Source organism: Cucurbita pepo, chromosome LG01 (genome assembly GCF_002806865.2).
Source record: "Cucurbita pepo subsp. pepo cultivar mu-cu-16 chromosome LG01, ASM280686v2, whole genome shotgun sequence".
NCBI classification, from domain to species: Eukaryota; Viridiplantae; Streptophyta; class Magnoliopsida; order Cucurbitales; family Cucurbitaceae; genus Cucurbita; species Cucurbita pepo.
The window spans coordinates 20,078,136-20,090,891 of NC_036638.1; the positions used below are offsets into that span (position 1 = coordinate 20,078,136).

General features: G+C 37.1%; 2 protein-coding genes across 3 annotated transcripts; both read right to left on the reverse strand.

The window, feature by feature from the left end:
- Positions 1–849: 849 nt before the first annotated feature.
- LOC111780004 (protein IMPAIRED IN BABA-INDUCED STERILITY 1-like) lies at positions 850–4,625 on the reverse strand. Of its 2 annotated transcripts, XM_023660250.1 has the most exons (9): positions 3,795–4,624; positions 3,150–3,434; positions 2,703–3,020; positions 2,386–2,613; positions 2,189–2,286; positions 1,989–2,094; positions 1,414–1,902; positions 1,198–1,330; positions 850–1,098 (listed from the first exon to the last, which is right to left on the reverse strand). In XM_023660250.1, exons 1-9 carry the CDS (start codon positions 4,185–4,187, stop codon positions 1,091–1,093), a joined length of 2,058 nt encoding a protein of 685 aa, XP_023516018.1. In that variant the 5' UTR covers positions 4,188–4,624; the 3' UTR covers positions 850–1,090. The 2 variants fall into 2 exon arrangements, with proteins under 2 accessions (XP_023516018.1, XP_023516009.1); XM_023660241.1 differs by lacking the exon at positions 850–1,098 and having other exon boundaries at positions 1,173–1,330; positions 3,795–4,625.
- Positions 4,626–5,501: 876 nt separating this feature from the next.
- Positions 5,502–10,001, reverse strand: LOC111780016 (probable WRKY transcription factor 3). The gene is made up of 4 exons (XM_023660264.1): positions 9,540–10,001; positions 7,918–8,588; positions 7,651–7,809; positions 5,502–6,307 (listed from the first exon to the last, which is right to left on the reverse strand). The coding sequence occupies exons 1-4, from the start codon at positions 9,939–9,941 to the stop codon at positions 6,037–6,039; spliced, it is 1,503 nt and encodes a 500-aa protein (XP_023516032.1). The 5' UTR covers positions 9,942–10,001; the 3' UTR covers positions 5,502–6,036.
- Positions 10,002–12,756: the final 2,755 nt, after the last annotated feature.

The window sequence follows — 12,756 nt, forward strand, 5'->3', positions numbered from 1 at the left end:
TTCTTTCGAATTTTTTTTAAAGGAAATTAAAAAAAAAAAAAAAAAAACTCTTTATATGTGAATTTTTCATTAAGAATTAACCATTAAATAGATAGTTTTAAAATTTATTTAATAAAAAAATAAAAAATAAAAACTCGTAAATGAAAATAATTTCGAGAAATTTTAATAAATTTTCTAAGCCTGACGAAATAAGATGTCAATTACCATACAAGGAACGCGGGAACGAGGATTCGCGGGTGAATTAGAGAGAAGGAGAAGGACAAAAATGGAAATGTGTAAATTAGGGTTTCCGAGGATGCAAATATATGAAGAAGACGAAGATGGAGAAGAGACCAGAGAAGAGCCCGAGGCCGAGCGCTTACCTCTTGAGTTAGGGGTGGCGTGGTATTCCACAGGGAGAGGTTTTGCAAATTGTGGCGCACTCGTAGTGCGTTGGGCTTAACATTATCACTTTCTTGTGGGGGCTTCCATGGCCGCTTTGCTACCTTAGCTTTCGCAGTCAAGGCGACGGGTTTCGCCCTACATTCAATTCAAATTTTCCTTTTCAAACTGATTTCTTCTTACATTATTCGCTTTCCTAATCCATCTAACTTTTAACAACTCGCTCATTCTTGTTCCCGTAAATTAGAATTCATCTTTCAATTGGGGTTTTCTTTTTAAGCTTTTCTTTGATGTCTGTATGATTACACTAGCACATTTCCGAATTTTGGGGTTTAAATGTATAATTGTTTTTATGAAGCGGCGGACTAGAATAAATTGGACTTGATATTATGTATGTATATGTTTTCGCGTTTCAATCAGATCAGATGATAAAGAAAGATGTAGGGACGTTCAAAATCACGTTTCAAATAATTTGATCAATTGCATCCGACGGTATTTTTCATTCAATTTGTCTGAACATCTTAAATAAATGTATGAATATTTGTGGAAGCTTCTTCTTTTCTACTACCGTGGGCTTGTTTTTGGTGTCGGGTAGCAAATGTCAATTTGAGCTCTCCTTGTGGACGCAGGCATGAGATTGTGGAACTGCTGCTAAGTGTGGTTTTTATGTACGTCTATCATCTGACTATTGCACCGGAAAATGAATGCATTATTTATCTGGAAACAAGAACAAAAGTTCTTCAATTGTTGATTGGTAAGAAAAATGGAGGGTTTAGTTCTTTGAAGTGGGTTGGAATCAGAATTCTCCGTTTTTACCTCTTTCGAACCTGGATTTCCGAGATACTCGTCGGATGTGGTTTTCATTTCGTTGCAGGAGTTCATCTACTCTATGGGGCTGTGTTAACAGAGGTCCTGTGAATTCAATGTGTGATTCCGTATCATCGTTGTCCTGTTCGTTTACGAGAGAACAACATCAACTGTTAGTCCAGGAAGAAGTTTTTAAAGTCCGTAAGTAAATGGAGGCATGGTTACCAGATGTGCTGTGACAATGGTTTGTTGTTTCGGATAGAGTTCATTGGACATCTCCAAGAATGATTCTTCGGATGCATCAAAAGACTCGGGAAAATCATGTACTCTCCTTTGCTGCTTTCGCAATTCATAGTCCTGCGTGACTGAATTGGCTGGAATCTTCGTATGTTCATTGTATTTTCTTGTGAATTCAAGGGTGTAATTTGCAAAAGATGGATCCAGAGCACTTATTTGGCTTTTAAGACCATCTGATATTGTAGATGTAGCTTCCTCTTTCCGCTTCTTTACCCAAGCAAAGCCGCTAGACGCTGAGAGTGGAATTGGGGCTGTGAATGCGCTGTCTCCTATCTGATTTGGTGCAGTTGCAGCGGCAGCTTCCGATGTTGTATCATATGGTGGCTTCTGCGACTCTCTCTGGAAAACGTCACCTTGTTCATTGGAATGATTGCTGCCATTGTTCCGCCTAGAAGGTTGAATGTTTTCTTCTCCATCCTATGAAGGAAACACACCATAAAAGTTGGTAAATAGTTTAGAATTGATAGCAATGTGGGAAGAGGGGAGAATAGTAAAGGAGAAACCTCTTTTGCTTGCACTTTTTGGCCGTTGAGTTCTGGCAAATTTCTTCTAACTCTTCTAGCCCTTTGTGTTGGTACAGGTTCTTTTGTCCTTGCATTTGCCTTCTTCCTGCAAGTAAATGATAGGTGTAGTTCTTCTTCAGCTTATATTGAAGATATATTGGATTTTGGAGGAAGTTAATGAAAGAGAGTGAAAGGTTCACCTTCGTGCATCTTCACGGTTTTTGGCATCCATTTCTTTGTTTGGTGGATACTTGGGCAAGGTAGATGGATCGCAAGCATATGGTTTCGTTTTGAAATACTGTTAAGGAACAAAAATCAATTGCCAAACATCATGATTATTGCAAACAGGACATGCCTTGCCTTTAGGACAATGCCTAAGAAAGATTTTTGTGGTTACCTCAGACATGAGAGCAGATGAGGCGGTCCCGCGCTTGTAAGGTTCAATGGCAAGAAAAGTTTCCAAAAGGCTCAATGCAGATGGGGTAAAATCTTTACACTTTTCGTTCAGGGAACTTTCATATGCATGTTGGGGTCTGAACATAGCTGCATGAGGAAGCTTTGTTTTCTTCCAGAACTCTTCAAGTGGGGAGCCGCAAAGTTTGAATATTTTGTGCAATTGTTCAACCTGTGTTTTGTTTGCTCCATTGATGTCAGATCAAACCAGTGCGCAACAACCGAAAAGACAAAGGCTTTTTAGAAACCAGCATCCATTACCTCGGTTCTTCCTTTAAGAAGGGGTTTTCCCAGGTGCAGTTCTGCAAATACACATCCTATGCTCCAAAGGTCGACGGTTAATCCATAATCAGTCGAACCCATCAGAAGCTCGGGAGGTCGATACCATAAGGTTACCACTCGACTTGTTAGCACTTGCTTGTTTCTTGTGTTTATGACATTTGCTAATCCAAAATCTGCCAACTTGAGAATTCCTTCATTGTTTACCAAAATATTGGATGCTTTAATGTCCCTATGCATTATACCCCGAAGGTGGCAATGCTCAATTGCAGATAGAAGCTGTCTCATATAACACTTGACCTGAAAAAAGCAGGCGAAGGAAGAGGAAATGGGATTGTTTTATGTTCTAATTAGAGCAGAACCAGATGAAGATGTATTGACAAAATGCTGTTGTTTGAGCAAAGTAAAAACGGTGGACCAACTACTAACCTGTGCCTCACTGAATTCGATATCAGGACAAGACACAAGGCCTGCAAGATCATGTTCCATGTATTCAAATACAAGGTAAATGCTGCTAGACATTTTGGAAGTAATTATGCCTTCTAAGTGCATGATGTTTGGGTGATCGAGCCTGCGCAAAATCATGATTTCTCGTGCCATAAATCTAATGCTCTCTGGTTGGAAATTGTCGAAACGAACCTTCTTCAAGGCAACCATCCTCCCTGTATCAACTTGTCGCGCACGGAACACGCTGCTGTATGTACCTTGTCCAATCTAGTTCAAAAACAAGCTTTCTTCTGGGTAATGTGTACACAATAAAATATACTTTCCAGTAAATGCAAAGAACACGTAGAACATAAAAGAAGATGCATTGCATCATATCGAGACAACTTGTTCTAGAACTGCATGAGAATCAATCTCTACGAAGAAGTTGGGCTTTTTTTTGGAATAACAAGAATCAATCGCTAGGGAGTCGGCCCTTTTTGGAAATGTTTCATTTAATGCATTAGTTTTTATAGCTTCGAGTTAGTTTTTATAGCTTCGAGTTGAATTGAATCAAAATGCAATTGGTAATGTTTCAGGACAACGACAAAGAACAACATGAAGACTGCTACCAAAATCAGGGTCTCGTACCTTCTCCAACTTTTCGAAGGAATCAGCTCGGAGAGGAACCCATCCGTGAACAGCCTCGCCGGCGGCACTACTGAGCCAAGAAGGCCAGCCTGCGGCAACCTGCTCGGCTTCAACATTGCGCTGAGGAGCCCCTAATTTGAGGCTATGAGAAGCCTTCACCCCTTGGGAGCTCTCTTTCTTAGATTTTCTGAGTTCTCGATTCCGATCATCCGATTTGTTATCCCCTTTATTGTCATGATCGAGCGTCGTCACAGAGTGCGTTCTGGACAAAGGATCCAGGGTCACAGCAGCGCCATTTGCGGCGACGGTGGCAGTGGCGGTGGTGGTGGCACGGCGTTTGCGGACGGGAGATTTTGTCGCCTTAGTAACCTGCTTGGAACTAATGCAACCCATGAACCACCAAATCCCGACAGCATCGATCAGAGAAGCAAAAGCAACAGAGATCGACCCCGATCGGGAAATGGGCTCAGCAAGGGGGAAATGGAACCCCTACGTCCACCAGCTCAAGAGGGTGTTCTCCATTATGTGAGGGAGGAAAAAAGGAAGGGAAAATGACTTGAATTCATAAGAAATCAGAGCCATTTTTGGGTTAAGTTGTTGGCGTACCAATGGCCTATCCCTACTCCTCTGGGATTGCGAGATCTGCGGAAGAGGACTTGGCCAAAGAGTTCGGGTTGTTTTTGTTTCTCTGAGAAACGGTCCGAAAGCAGAGGATGCGAGAAAGAGAAACATTCGTGGGTCCTAACTGCCTCCTCTGCTTCTTCCCTTTCCTCTCTGCCCTTTTGTTTTCTTGGAATTGCAAAACCTGAAATCTAACCGTTTCAGACTTTTCCTTCCTATTATCTCTCCCTTTCCCTTCACCCCTGACACCGAAGAGAGAGAAAGAAGAGAGAGAGAGTATTGCAGTTGATTCTGCTCAACCACCCACCACCTCCATTTTCACTCAGTCCACCATTAGAGCACTTCCCTCACAAGCTTTGAATTTCAGCTCCACCTTCTACAACTTCATTTCATTTCTCATATGGGTTTGCTGTGCTGATGTTCTTATTAGGAACAGAAAGCGAAAGAGAATCAAAGACACAAAATTTCTTTCGGCCCATCATTCTTTTTCTCTCCTCTTTTGTTTGCTTTTTCTTCCTCAGTTTCACTCATTCCTCTCTTTCATTCTTCACACAATCATTAAAACATCCTCATTGCTTTACTTTTCTTTTGACTATCTTTTTCATTTCTTCTCAACCATTGACTGCATTTCTGGTTGAATATGCTTGCATTATGTTAGAGAGATTGAATGAATCTACAAAAGTTCGTAATTTACTCAAAAACTTTCCCTTCTTTCTTTCTGTTTCTTCAATGAATTATGGGTATAACTCGAGTTGGGTTTATCTGGTAGGTGAAATGAGATGAAATATGGGTAACTTTCCTAATTATTATTTGCAGATCTGATGGTTGTAACCCACCAACCTATATCTAAATTATTCTGTTGGTTTCTGGTTAGTGGGAGTGGAAAAATCTGTATCCACTTTGATGAAGATGCTACTCATTACAACCAAACTTCCAAATTTTGATAGAGATGTATGTAATGAGACACCAAATTTGTGGGTCCATATTCATTTGTTTTGGACTCTACCTATTAAACTTATTTTTTTTTCCGAAGATCTTCCTTGCTGCTACAATAGCTCCATACAAGGGAAGTTGTAGAGATTCATCTTTCCAAAAGAAACTGTATCAATATCAACAAACAATATAAAGATTCTGAATTTTATACACACAGCTCCAATTTGTACAGTTCATATTTTGGTATAAACTGATGGACTACATGAAATTTTACAGAACATAAACAATGTCTAGTTTGAATTTGGGAAGTCACACTACACAACAGGTTTCTAAAATTACAGGGAAGGGTACTCAACTTCCTGTACCTTATAGGATGATGCAGTATATTCTTTTCACCTCAGCTGCAATGGTGAAACAGCCTCAGGAAGCTGAGATAAACACAAGTAATAACATTATTCTGATCATATAATAATATCAGTCTTGACTGTCCTCCTTGTATCTCCCTTGGCATGGTCGAAACTAGTTTCGGGATGTAAATTGCAGAAGGCAAATGGAGCACTTTTGACTCGAACACGAACACGGACTTTGAAATTCAAATTTATGTGACTGGAAACGTTTTCTCCCCTTTTTGAAACTGGTTAGTCACTTGAAATCAACTACTGACCAGGTTGCACTATGTCGTAGCAGTTTACACAGTGATTTGCTCTTCTTTAAGCCGCAAAACGGCAGGTCTCTGGTCATTACTTCCAAATTCCATCTCTTTAAGTAATGGATGTTTCTGAGCTACAACCTTAAGCGGTTTGATCTGGGGCACGGTGTTGTGGCTGCTGTTTCTAGCTGCAGGGACATCATGGTTATGTTTCCCTTCGTATGTGGTTACGACAGCTTTTGAGTCTGTAGAAGACCTCTCGACATGCTTGCGTACGTTGCACCCAGCACTAGTACATTTGTAGTAGCTCCTGTTGACAGGTTAAAATGTGTCAAAAGACATGATCATCCTAGTTGCAATAAGCAATTAACACAGATAACAAACTCAGAAGTTCTTTGACACAGATCAAACGCTAATGACAATCCTTATGTCACAAAAAGGATAGTGGAAAAAGGCTCCAACTTAAAGCAAATATTACTAAAGTTGAACTATATTAGCAATAAAACCACTCAAAGAGACTTGAAATCAACTGAGAAGTTCTTGCTGGAGTATTGGAGAGTCCAGACAAAGATAACTCAAAGGACAAATAAACAAGTCGCTGTCCAACAGGAGAGTCCAGAATTCTTAAACATAGTCAAGTGGAACTTATAAGATGAAGAATCAAAGTAATGACAAGTTACAGCAAATCCAGCAAATCCATCTTACAGTTGACAGTATCCATAATCTATGTGTAACAGCCCAAGCCCATCCGATATTGTCTTCTTTGGGCTTTCCCTTTCAGGCTTCCCCTCAAGGTTTTTAAAACGCTTCTGCTAGAGAGAGGTTTCCACACCCCTATAATGAATGTTTCATTCTCCTCCCCAACTGATGTGGGATCTAACAATCCACCCCCCTTCAGAGCCCAACGTCCTCGCTAGCACTCGTTCCCTTCTCCAATCGATGTCGGACCCTCCATTCCACCTCCTTCAAGGCCCAGTGTCCTTGCTGGCACACCCCCTCATGTCCACCCCCCTCCGGGGCTTAGTCTCTTTGTTGGCACATCGCCCGGTGTTTGGCTCTGATACTATTTGTCACAGCCAAAGCCCACCGCTAGCAGATATTTTCCTCTTTTGGCTTTCCCTTTCGAACTTTCCATCAAGGTTTTTTAAAACGTGTTTGCTAGGGAGAAGTTTCCACACCCTTATAAAAAATGTTTCGTTCTCCTCCCCAACTGAGGTGAGATCTCACATTATAACCAAGGAAATCTAAGCCATGGGAGATAAAATACAAACTCAGAGCATGTTCATAAATGCAACAAATGGTAAACCAGCCATTTCTTCAAGTCAACTGCAAACCATCCTCATGACAGGACACTAAGTTTGACAACAGGTCTAACTTCTATCTTAGTTATAGTACTCATAATTCATCAAATAGAAAAAAGAGAAGTTATAAGAAAATAACCCATGGATCATCTTATGACCTTCAAAATCATCAAGATCACGAGAATGCTGAAAGTTCTGAGCAAACAAAAGAAAGCATGCTTATCATAGTGAATGATTGTGATTTGTAGGGTAACGATATTTCAGCGCGTGAGCATATGCTTGCAGATAATATGGATGTCTTATAATTTTCACTTACCATCNAAAAAAGACAAAAAGAAGCTAAACTAGCTACCTGGGGTTAGGATTTCCTTTAACCACTTTCTGCCCATACTTGCGCCACCTATAACCGTCATCTAACAGGTCGACCTCGCTTCTAGTTTGAACAATGATTTTTGGTTCTGTGAGTGTTTTATGAGACAAAGCAACACCAGATGTCCCTACATCAATGTTCCTGCACTCATGTGGCGAAGCAACAAATATTTTAGTTTTTTCCCACTAAAACAGAAGAACTATAGATAAACTGTAAAATGAATCAAAATATAAAAATTTTCATACGTACTGCCTCTTTGGATTTGGTTCATCTTCATCTCTGTTTTCTGTTATCTCTGTATCAGCTTGTTCTTCACTGTCACTAGACCCTGATTGCACATTTTCACTTGACTTGTTCAAAATTCCAGCTTGAATTTGGGATCTACTTTCAGGCTTCGTCAAAGAATTTGTACACCCAGTTGGTTCACTATTATCTCTTGCACGTTTGTTTGCTGGAGGAGGTTCATGGTTATGCTGACCTTTGTAAATAATTTCAGTAATTTGACCATCAGGCGAGCGCTCGATCTTCTTCTTGACAGGGCAATTCAAATGTGTGCATTTGTAGTAGCTTCGTGGATATTCACTGCCCTTAACTAGCTTCTGTCCGTATTTACGCCAGTTATAGCCATCATCTGCAGGTTTATCAGAGGCATTTGAAGGAGGAGGTTGGTATTTTCTATCAGAATGAGATACTTCTGTTGATTCTGCAATGATACTTTTTGTGTCTGATGTGGAGGGTAATACTGACAGTTGAGAAGCTTCATCAAGAGTAAACGATGGATCACGTGTCAACGGTTCCATAGGAGCTGGAACCAAAGAATGTTGATATTCAGCTTGCTGCATATGCATATGAGAATGTGCCAGTGCCGCTTGCGCAGTAACCTGAGCCAATGCCTGCTGGTGTGACATTCCAAATGGGCTCTACAAGGAATTTAATCAACAAATCAACAAAAACAATAGAAATCATTGCCTTTATGGCATGTTTAACATTAACAATCATGCAACACTAAACTAATGAAATTAATATCTATTAAGACCGAAAATTAGAGTTCATAACCTATTAGAAAATTTGTGAAGAACAAAGGTTAGATAAAGTAAACTTGAAAGTTTATAAACCCTTCAACTTTCAGAATCTTTTAAAGCACAAACAATAAAGACACCACTCCAAAAGTTGAGGAGTCATTTTGAATGATCAAAACGTAAATTCAAGAATCGAAGTCGAGTTGCTTTATAAAAAGAAGTTCAAATCCTACTTGAGGAGAATTTTGAGTGCCTATCCCGAAAGAAAATGAGATAATAGAAAGAACGGGAAGCGCGGAAGCTACAAGATTAGTTTTCCCCGACCAGCATACCAAACATATAATTTAACCTAACTAAAATTATCGGGTGGGATTCGAGCATTCGAGCTATCGACTTTTGAGATACTAAATGGCGTCTCATCCACTAAACTATGTTTTGAGTAATTGGGTCTTGAACTTTCAATTTGACTCCCAATGTTACGACCATATTCAAACATCTTTTCCTATGTGCAAGATTTCATGGATTCAAACGCCATCCAAACATGTTATCTTTGGCAGAAAAAGAGAAGAGATAGAGATAGAAATCACCAAGATTTGCCGCTAATTTCGGCAACTTCATTTCAACAAAAATCTCACCTAAAAACCATCATTGTGTAGAGGAATTGAATAAACCCCCTAAAAAAATGAACTCAATTTCGAAAACAAAACACAAACACTCTCATCTCCCCAGTGGTTAACCAAAACCCAGTTGCTAAAACCAGATTTCAACATCAAAAAAACCTAAAAAACAGACACCCAACACATTGAAAGCAAAAGCAAAGGCCCTACAATAATCAAATTGGTTCAATTTTACCTGAGGACCATAAAATCCAGGCGAATTAAGCAACCCAGAGGGGCTGAGCCCTGGCGGGACGGAGAACAAAGGAGACCGAGCCACCATCAAATTGAGTGGCTTCGATTGCTTCAACCCAAATTCCAATTCCGAGCTGCCTCCATCCTTGGCGTAATAATTGGGTGTAGACCCAGTTCCCATAAACCCCATAGCCATCGGAGAACCCATGGCTCCGGCGAGAAGCTGGGAGAAGGAAGGCGAGTCAGCTGCACCGTCGGCGAAGAAACTGGAGACAAGGGTCATAGGGCCAGGGCTAAGCCCAGTGGGTCCGGCGGCGAAGAAGGCGTCCATAGAAGGGCGCGGAGGGAGAGTAATGGTGGGGCGCTGGAGTGGAGGTCTCGCAGAGTCGTCGTTCTTAGCCATTGAAGAAATTGGGAGTAGATTTCTGAACTTTTTTTTTCCTGTATACAAATTTCTCTTCCGTATTTGAGGGCTTCACATTCAGTGGAAAGTCCACGTACCTCAGGTTATTTATTACTTTTACATTTTTATTTTTTTTATTTTTATTTTCATTTTCTTCCTTTTATTAAACATAATTTCTTTAAATTATCTTCTCCATCTCTTTAACCAACCTAAAAAATTAGATTTCTTTTTTCTTTTTTAATTTTAAATTTATCTCTTTATTTTTTTCAGAATTAAAATATTATATAAATGATAATTTAAAAAGGTTTACATCTTGTTAAAATATTTCTACTTCATAATTAAATAATTAAGTTATTTATAATTTTTCTATATATATATATTCAAGGTGTGGACTCCACATCTCCACAATAATTTTTCTATATATATATTCAAGGCCGGTAAATATCATCGTCAGTCTCACGATTTTTAAAACGCGTCTACTATGAAAAAGTTTCCACACCCTTATAAGAAATATTTTGTTCCCCTCTCCAATAATGTGGGATTTACCTACACGATCTCCTTCTTGAGAGTGATGAGAGAAACGAGAAAGCAAGTTGAGTTGCATGGTTGTTGTAGCTCTTCGGAGAAAGTGAAGTCGTTGAACGCTTGGAGGTCATTAGGGTAGTGTTGCATGGGTAACAAAGATGAAGATGAGACAGAAGCATAAAAACTAACGATGTGTGGGTCTTGTAGGAGAAGTCGTAGAAAACGAAAGAGAGGTCATGGAAGCTATTAGGAAATCTTGTGCTTACTTGTTCATTGAGACTACTCTTGTCATTCTCGCTCTCGTCTCAAAAAATTTATTATGAATTTTTTAAAATTACAATAATAGAGTTACAACAATAAAAGAAAATAAATATATTATAAATATCATCCCTACTTGTATGGTCCCGAAATATATTTTCTTCTAGAAATATAATTATATATTTATATATATCCCTTTAGAATATGCTTTGCTTTTTTTTTTCAATCTAACAATTTATCAATTAAAAAAGAATTTAATTTATTTGCTACTATAATATATTTTATAACATGAATTTATTTACTCAAAACATATTTTAAAAATAATAATAAATTTTTTTTGGGTTTAAAAGGTTAATTTGACTTTTGGGGCATATTATTATACAACTAATTTCACCCATATTTCCTTTTCACCCGTTTTCAATTTTATTTAATTTATATATATATATATATTTTAAAATTTTATTTAATTTTTGTAAATTTTGTGACAGATTGTCTATCGTATGAATAATTAATTATAAAAATTGATTGACTTGGAAAGTAGTTGAATTATTTCGAAGCGACATTTATTTATTTTATCATTATTATATATTTGTAAGTCTAACTAAGATATGTTCTAAATTTAATATGAACCTATTAATATTGACTTTCATGTTTTTCTGTAAATCTGGATGGTATATATATATATATATATATATATATATATATATATAATAACACTAAATTTATAAAACAATTTTGATCTTTTGAATATTTCACAGTAGAATTTTGTAATTTTGAAAATTTATATTTCCTCGTTAAAATAAATAATTAACTGAAAATAAAGTAAAAAACAATATAAGCAAATTAATTGTCAAACACGTGCCAAACCAGCTAATTTTCATTTACTTTTTTTCCTTCTTCATTTTAACAATTTTTTAATTAAAAAATAAAAAATAATCATGTCAACCAACACCAGCAACAATCCAAACATGTTTAACGAACACGACAAAAGATTGTCTGTAAAGGAAAAAGATATGAACTATGAAGCCATTTGTTCATTCCAAATATGGTAAATGATGAGGCAGGCTGCTATAGCTGATATGACAAATAATATATCTATTTTTTTTTTTTTTGTTATTTTTACATTATTACAACATATAAAGTAAGATATTCGTATTTACAATATATTTTTGGACGGAGTAGAAATACTTCAATCTTCGAATTATTTGTATCGATGATTTGTAATACTTAGTTGACCGTGGAGACGTGCCAAAAATTGAAAAGGAGAATGTGGGTCCGATTTTCTCGAAAACTTCTTATGAAAACGAAACCTTATTTGACTTGATCTTGATTGCCTTGCTCTTGACGGCTCCCAAAACCAAAATAATGGGAACTTATTTGGTTGGTTAGGAGCAACAATTTTCTTGGTTGGTTAGCAGCTAAGCTTATTTTGACATAGCTCCACTATCTTTTATTTTGAGGAGTATATATATATTATTATTTAAATAAAATAATTAATAATTCTTATTCATAAACAAAAATAAAATATTTTGACATATGTTAATTAAAATATTCAAGGGAAATAAGTTTGAGATTAATAATAGATTAATTTGGGCAATGTGACTCTTGCCATTATTCTCAAGGGCATGTTTGCAATGTTCATCCACATTAAATATATTAGAATGTATGACTTATCATAAACTAAAAATTTCTTAATAACAACTTAACCCCACATTAAACATTTTTAAATTAAATTGAGAAATTTAAGAAAAATAATATATTTACTCAATGATATCAATCCAACAAGTTATTAGAGAAAAAGCAAATTCAATTGAAATTTACATTGAATAATTTTTTAACCCAAACATTTAATTTAGAATATAAATCTTTCAAAAATGGATTTCCAACCATGAGAAGTGTAAAGCATTTTAAAATATTTCCCTTTATTATTATTATTATTTAAAAAAAATTGTTTTGTCTCTTTTTCTATTAGAAGAAAAAAGGTCAGCTAATCATTGTTTGATTTTTATAGCGAAAGGATGAAATGCAAGAA

What these genes read in the sequence shown, in the direction of transcription:
- LOC111780004 (XM_023660241.1), bottom strand. Translation starts at nt 4,187, where the DNA reads ATGGGTTGCATTAGTTCCAAGCAGGTTACTAAGGCGACAAAATCTCCC. An exon ending in TTCTTAAAGGAAGAACCGAG is followed by an intron (nt 2,614 to 2,702) that starts GTAATGGATGCT and finishes AACAAAACACAG; the next exon opens with GTTGAACAATTGCACAAAAT. An exon ending in AAAAAGTGCAAGCAAAAGAG is followed by an intron (nt 1,903 to 1,988) that starts GTTTCTCCTTTA and finishes TTTCCTTCATAG; the next exon opens with GATGGAGAAGAAAACATTCA.
- LOC111780016 (XM_023660264.1), bottom strand. Translation starts at nt 9,941, where the DNA reads ATGGCTAAGAACGACGACTCTGCGAGACCTCCACTCCAGCGCCCCACC. An exon ending in CTGGATTTTATGGTCCTCAG is followed by an intron (nt 8,589 to 9,539) that starts GTAAAATTGAAC and finishes AATTCCTTGTAG; the next exon opens with AGCCCATTTGGAATGTCACA. An exon ending in AAAGGAAATCCTAACCCCAG is followed by an intron (nt 6,308 to 7,650) that starts GTAGCTAGTTTA and finishes ACCTGTCAACAG; the next exon opens with GAGCTACTACAAATGTACTA.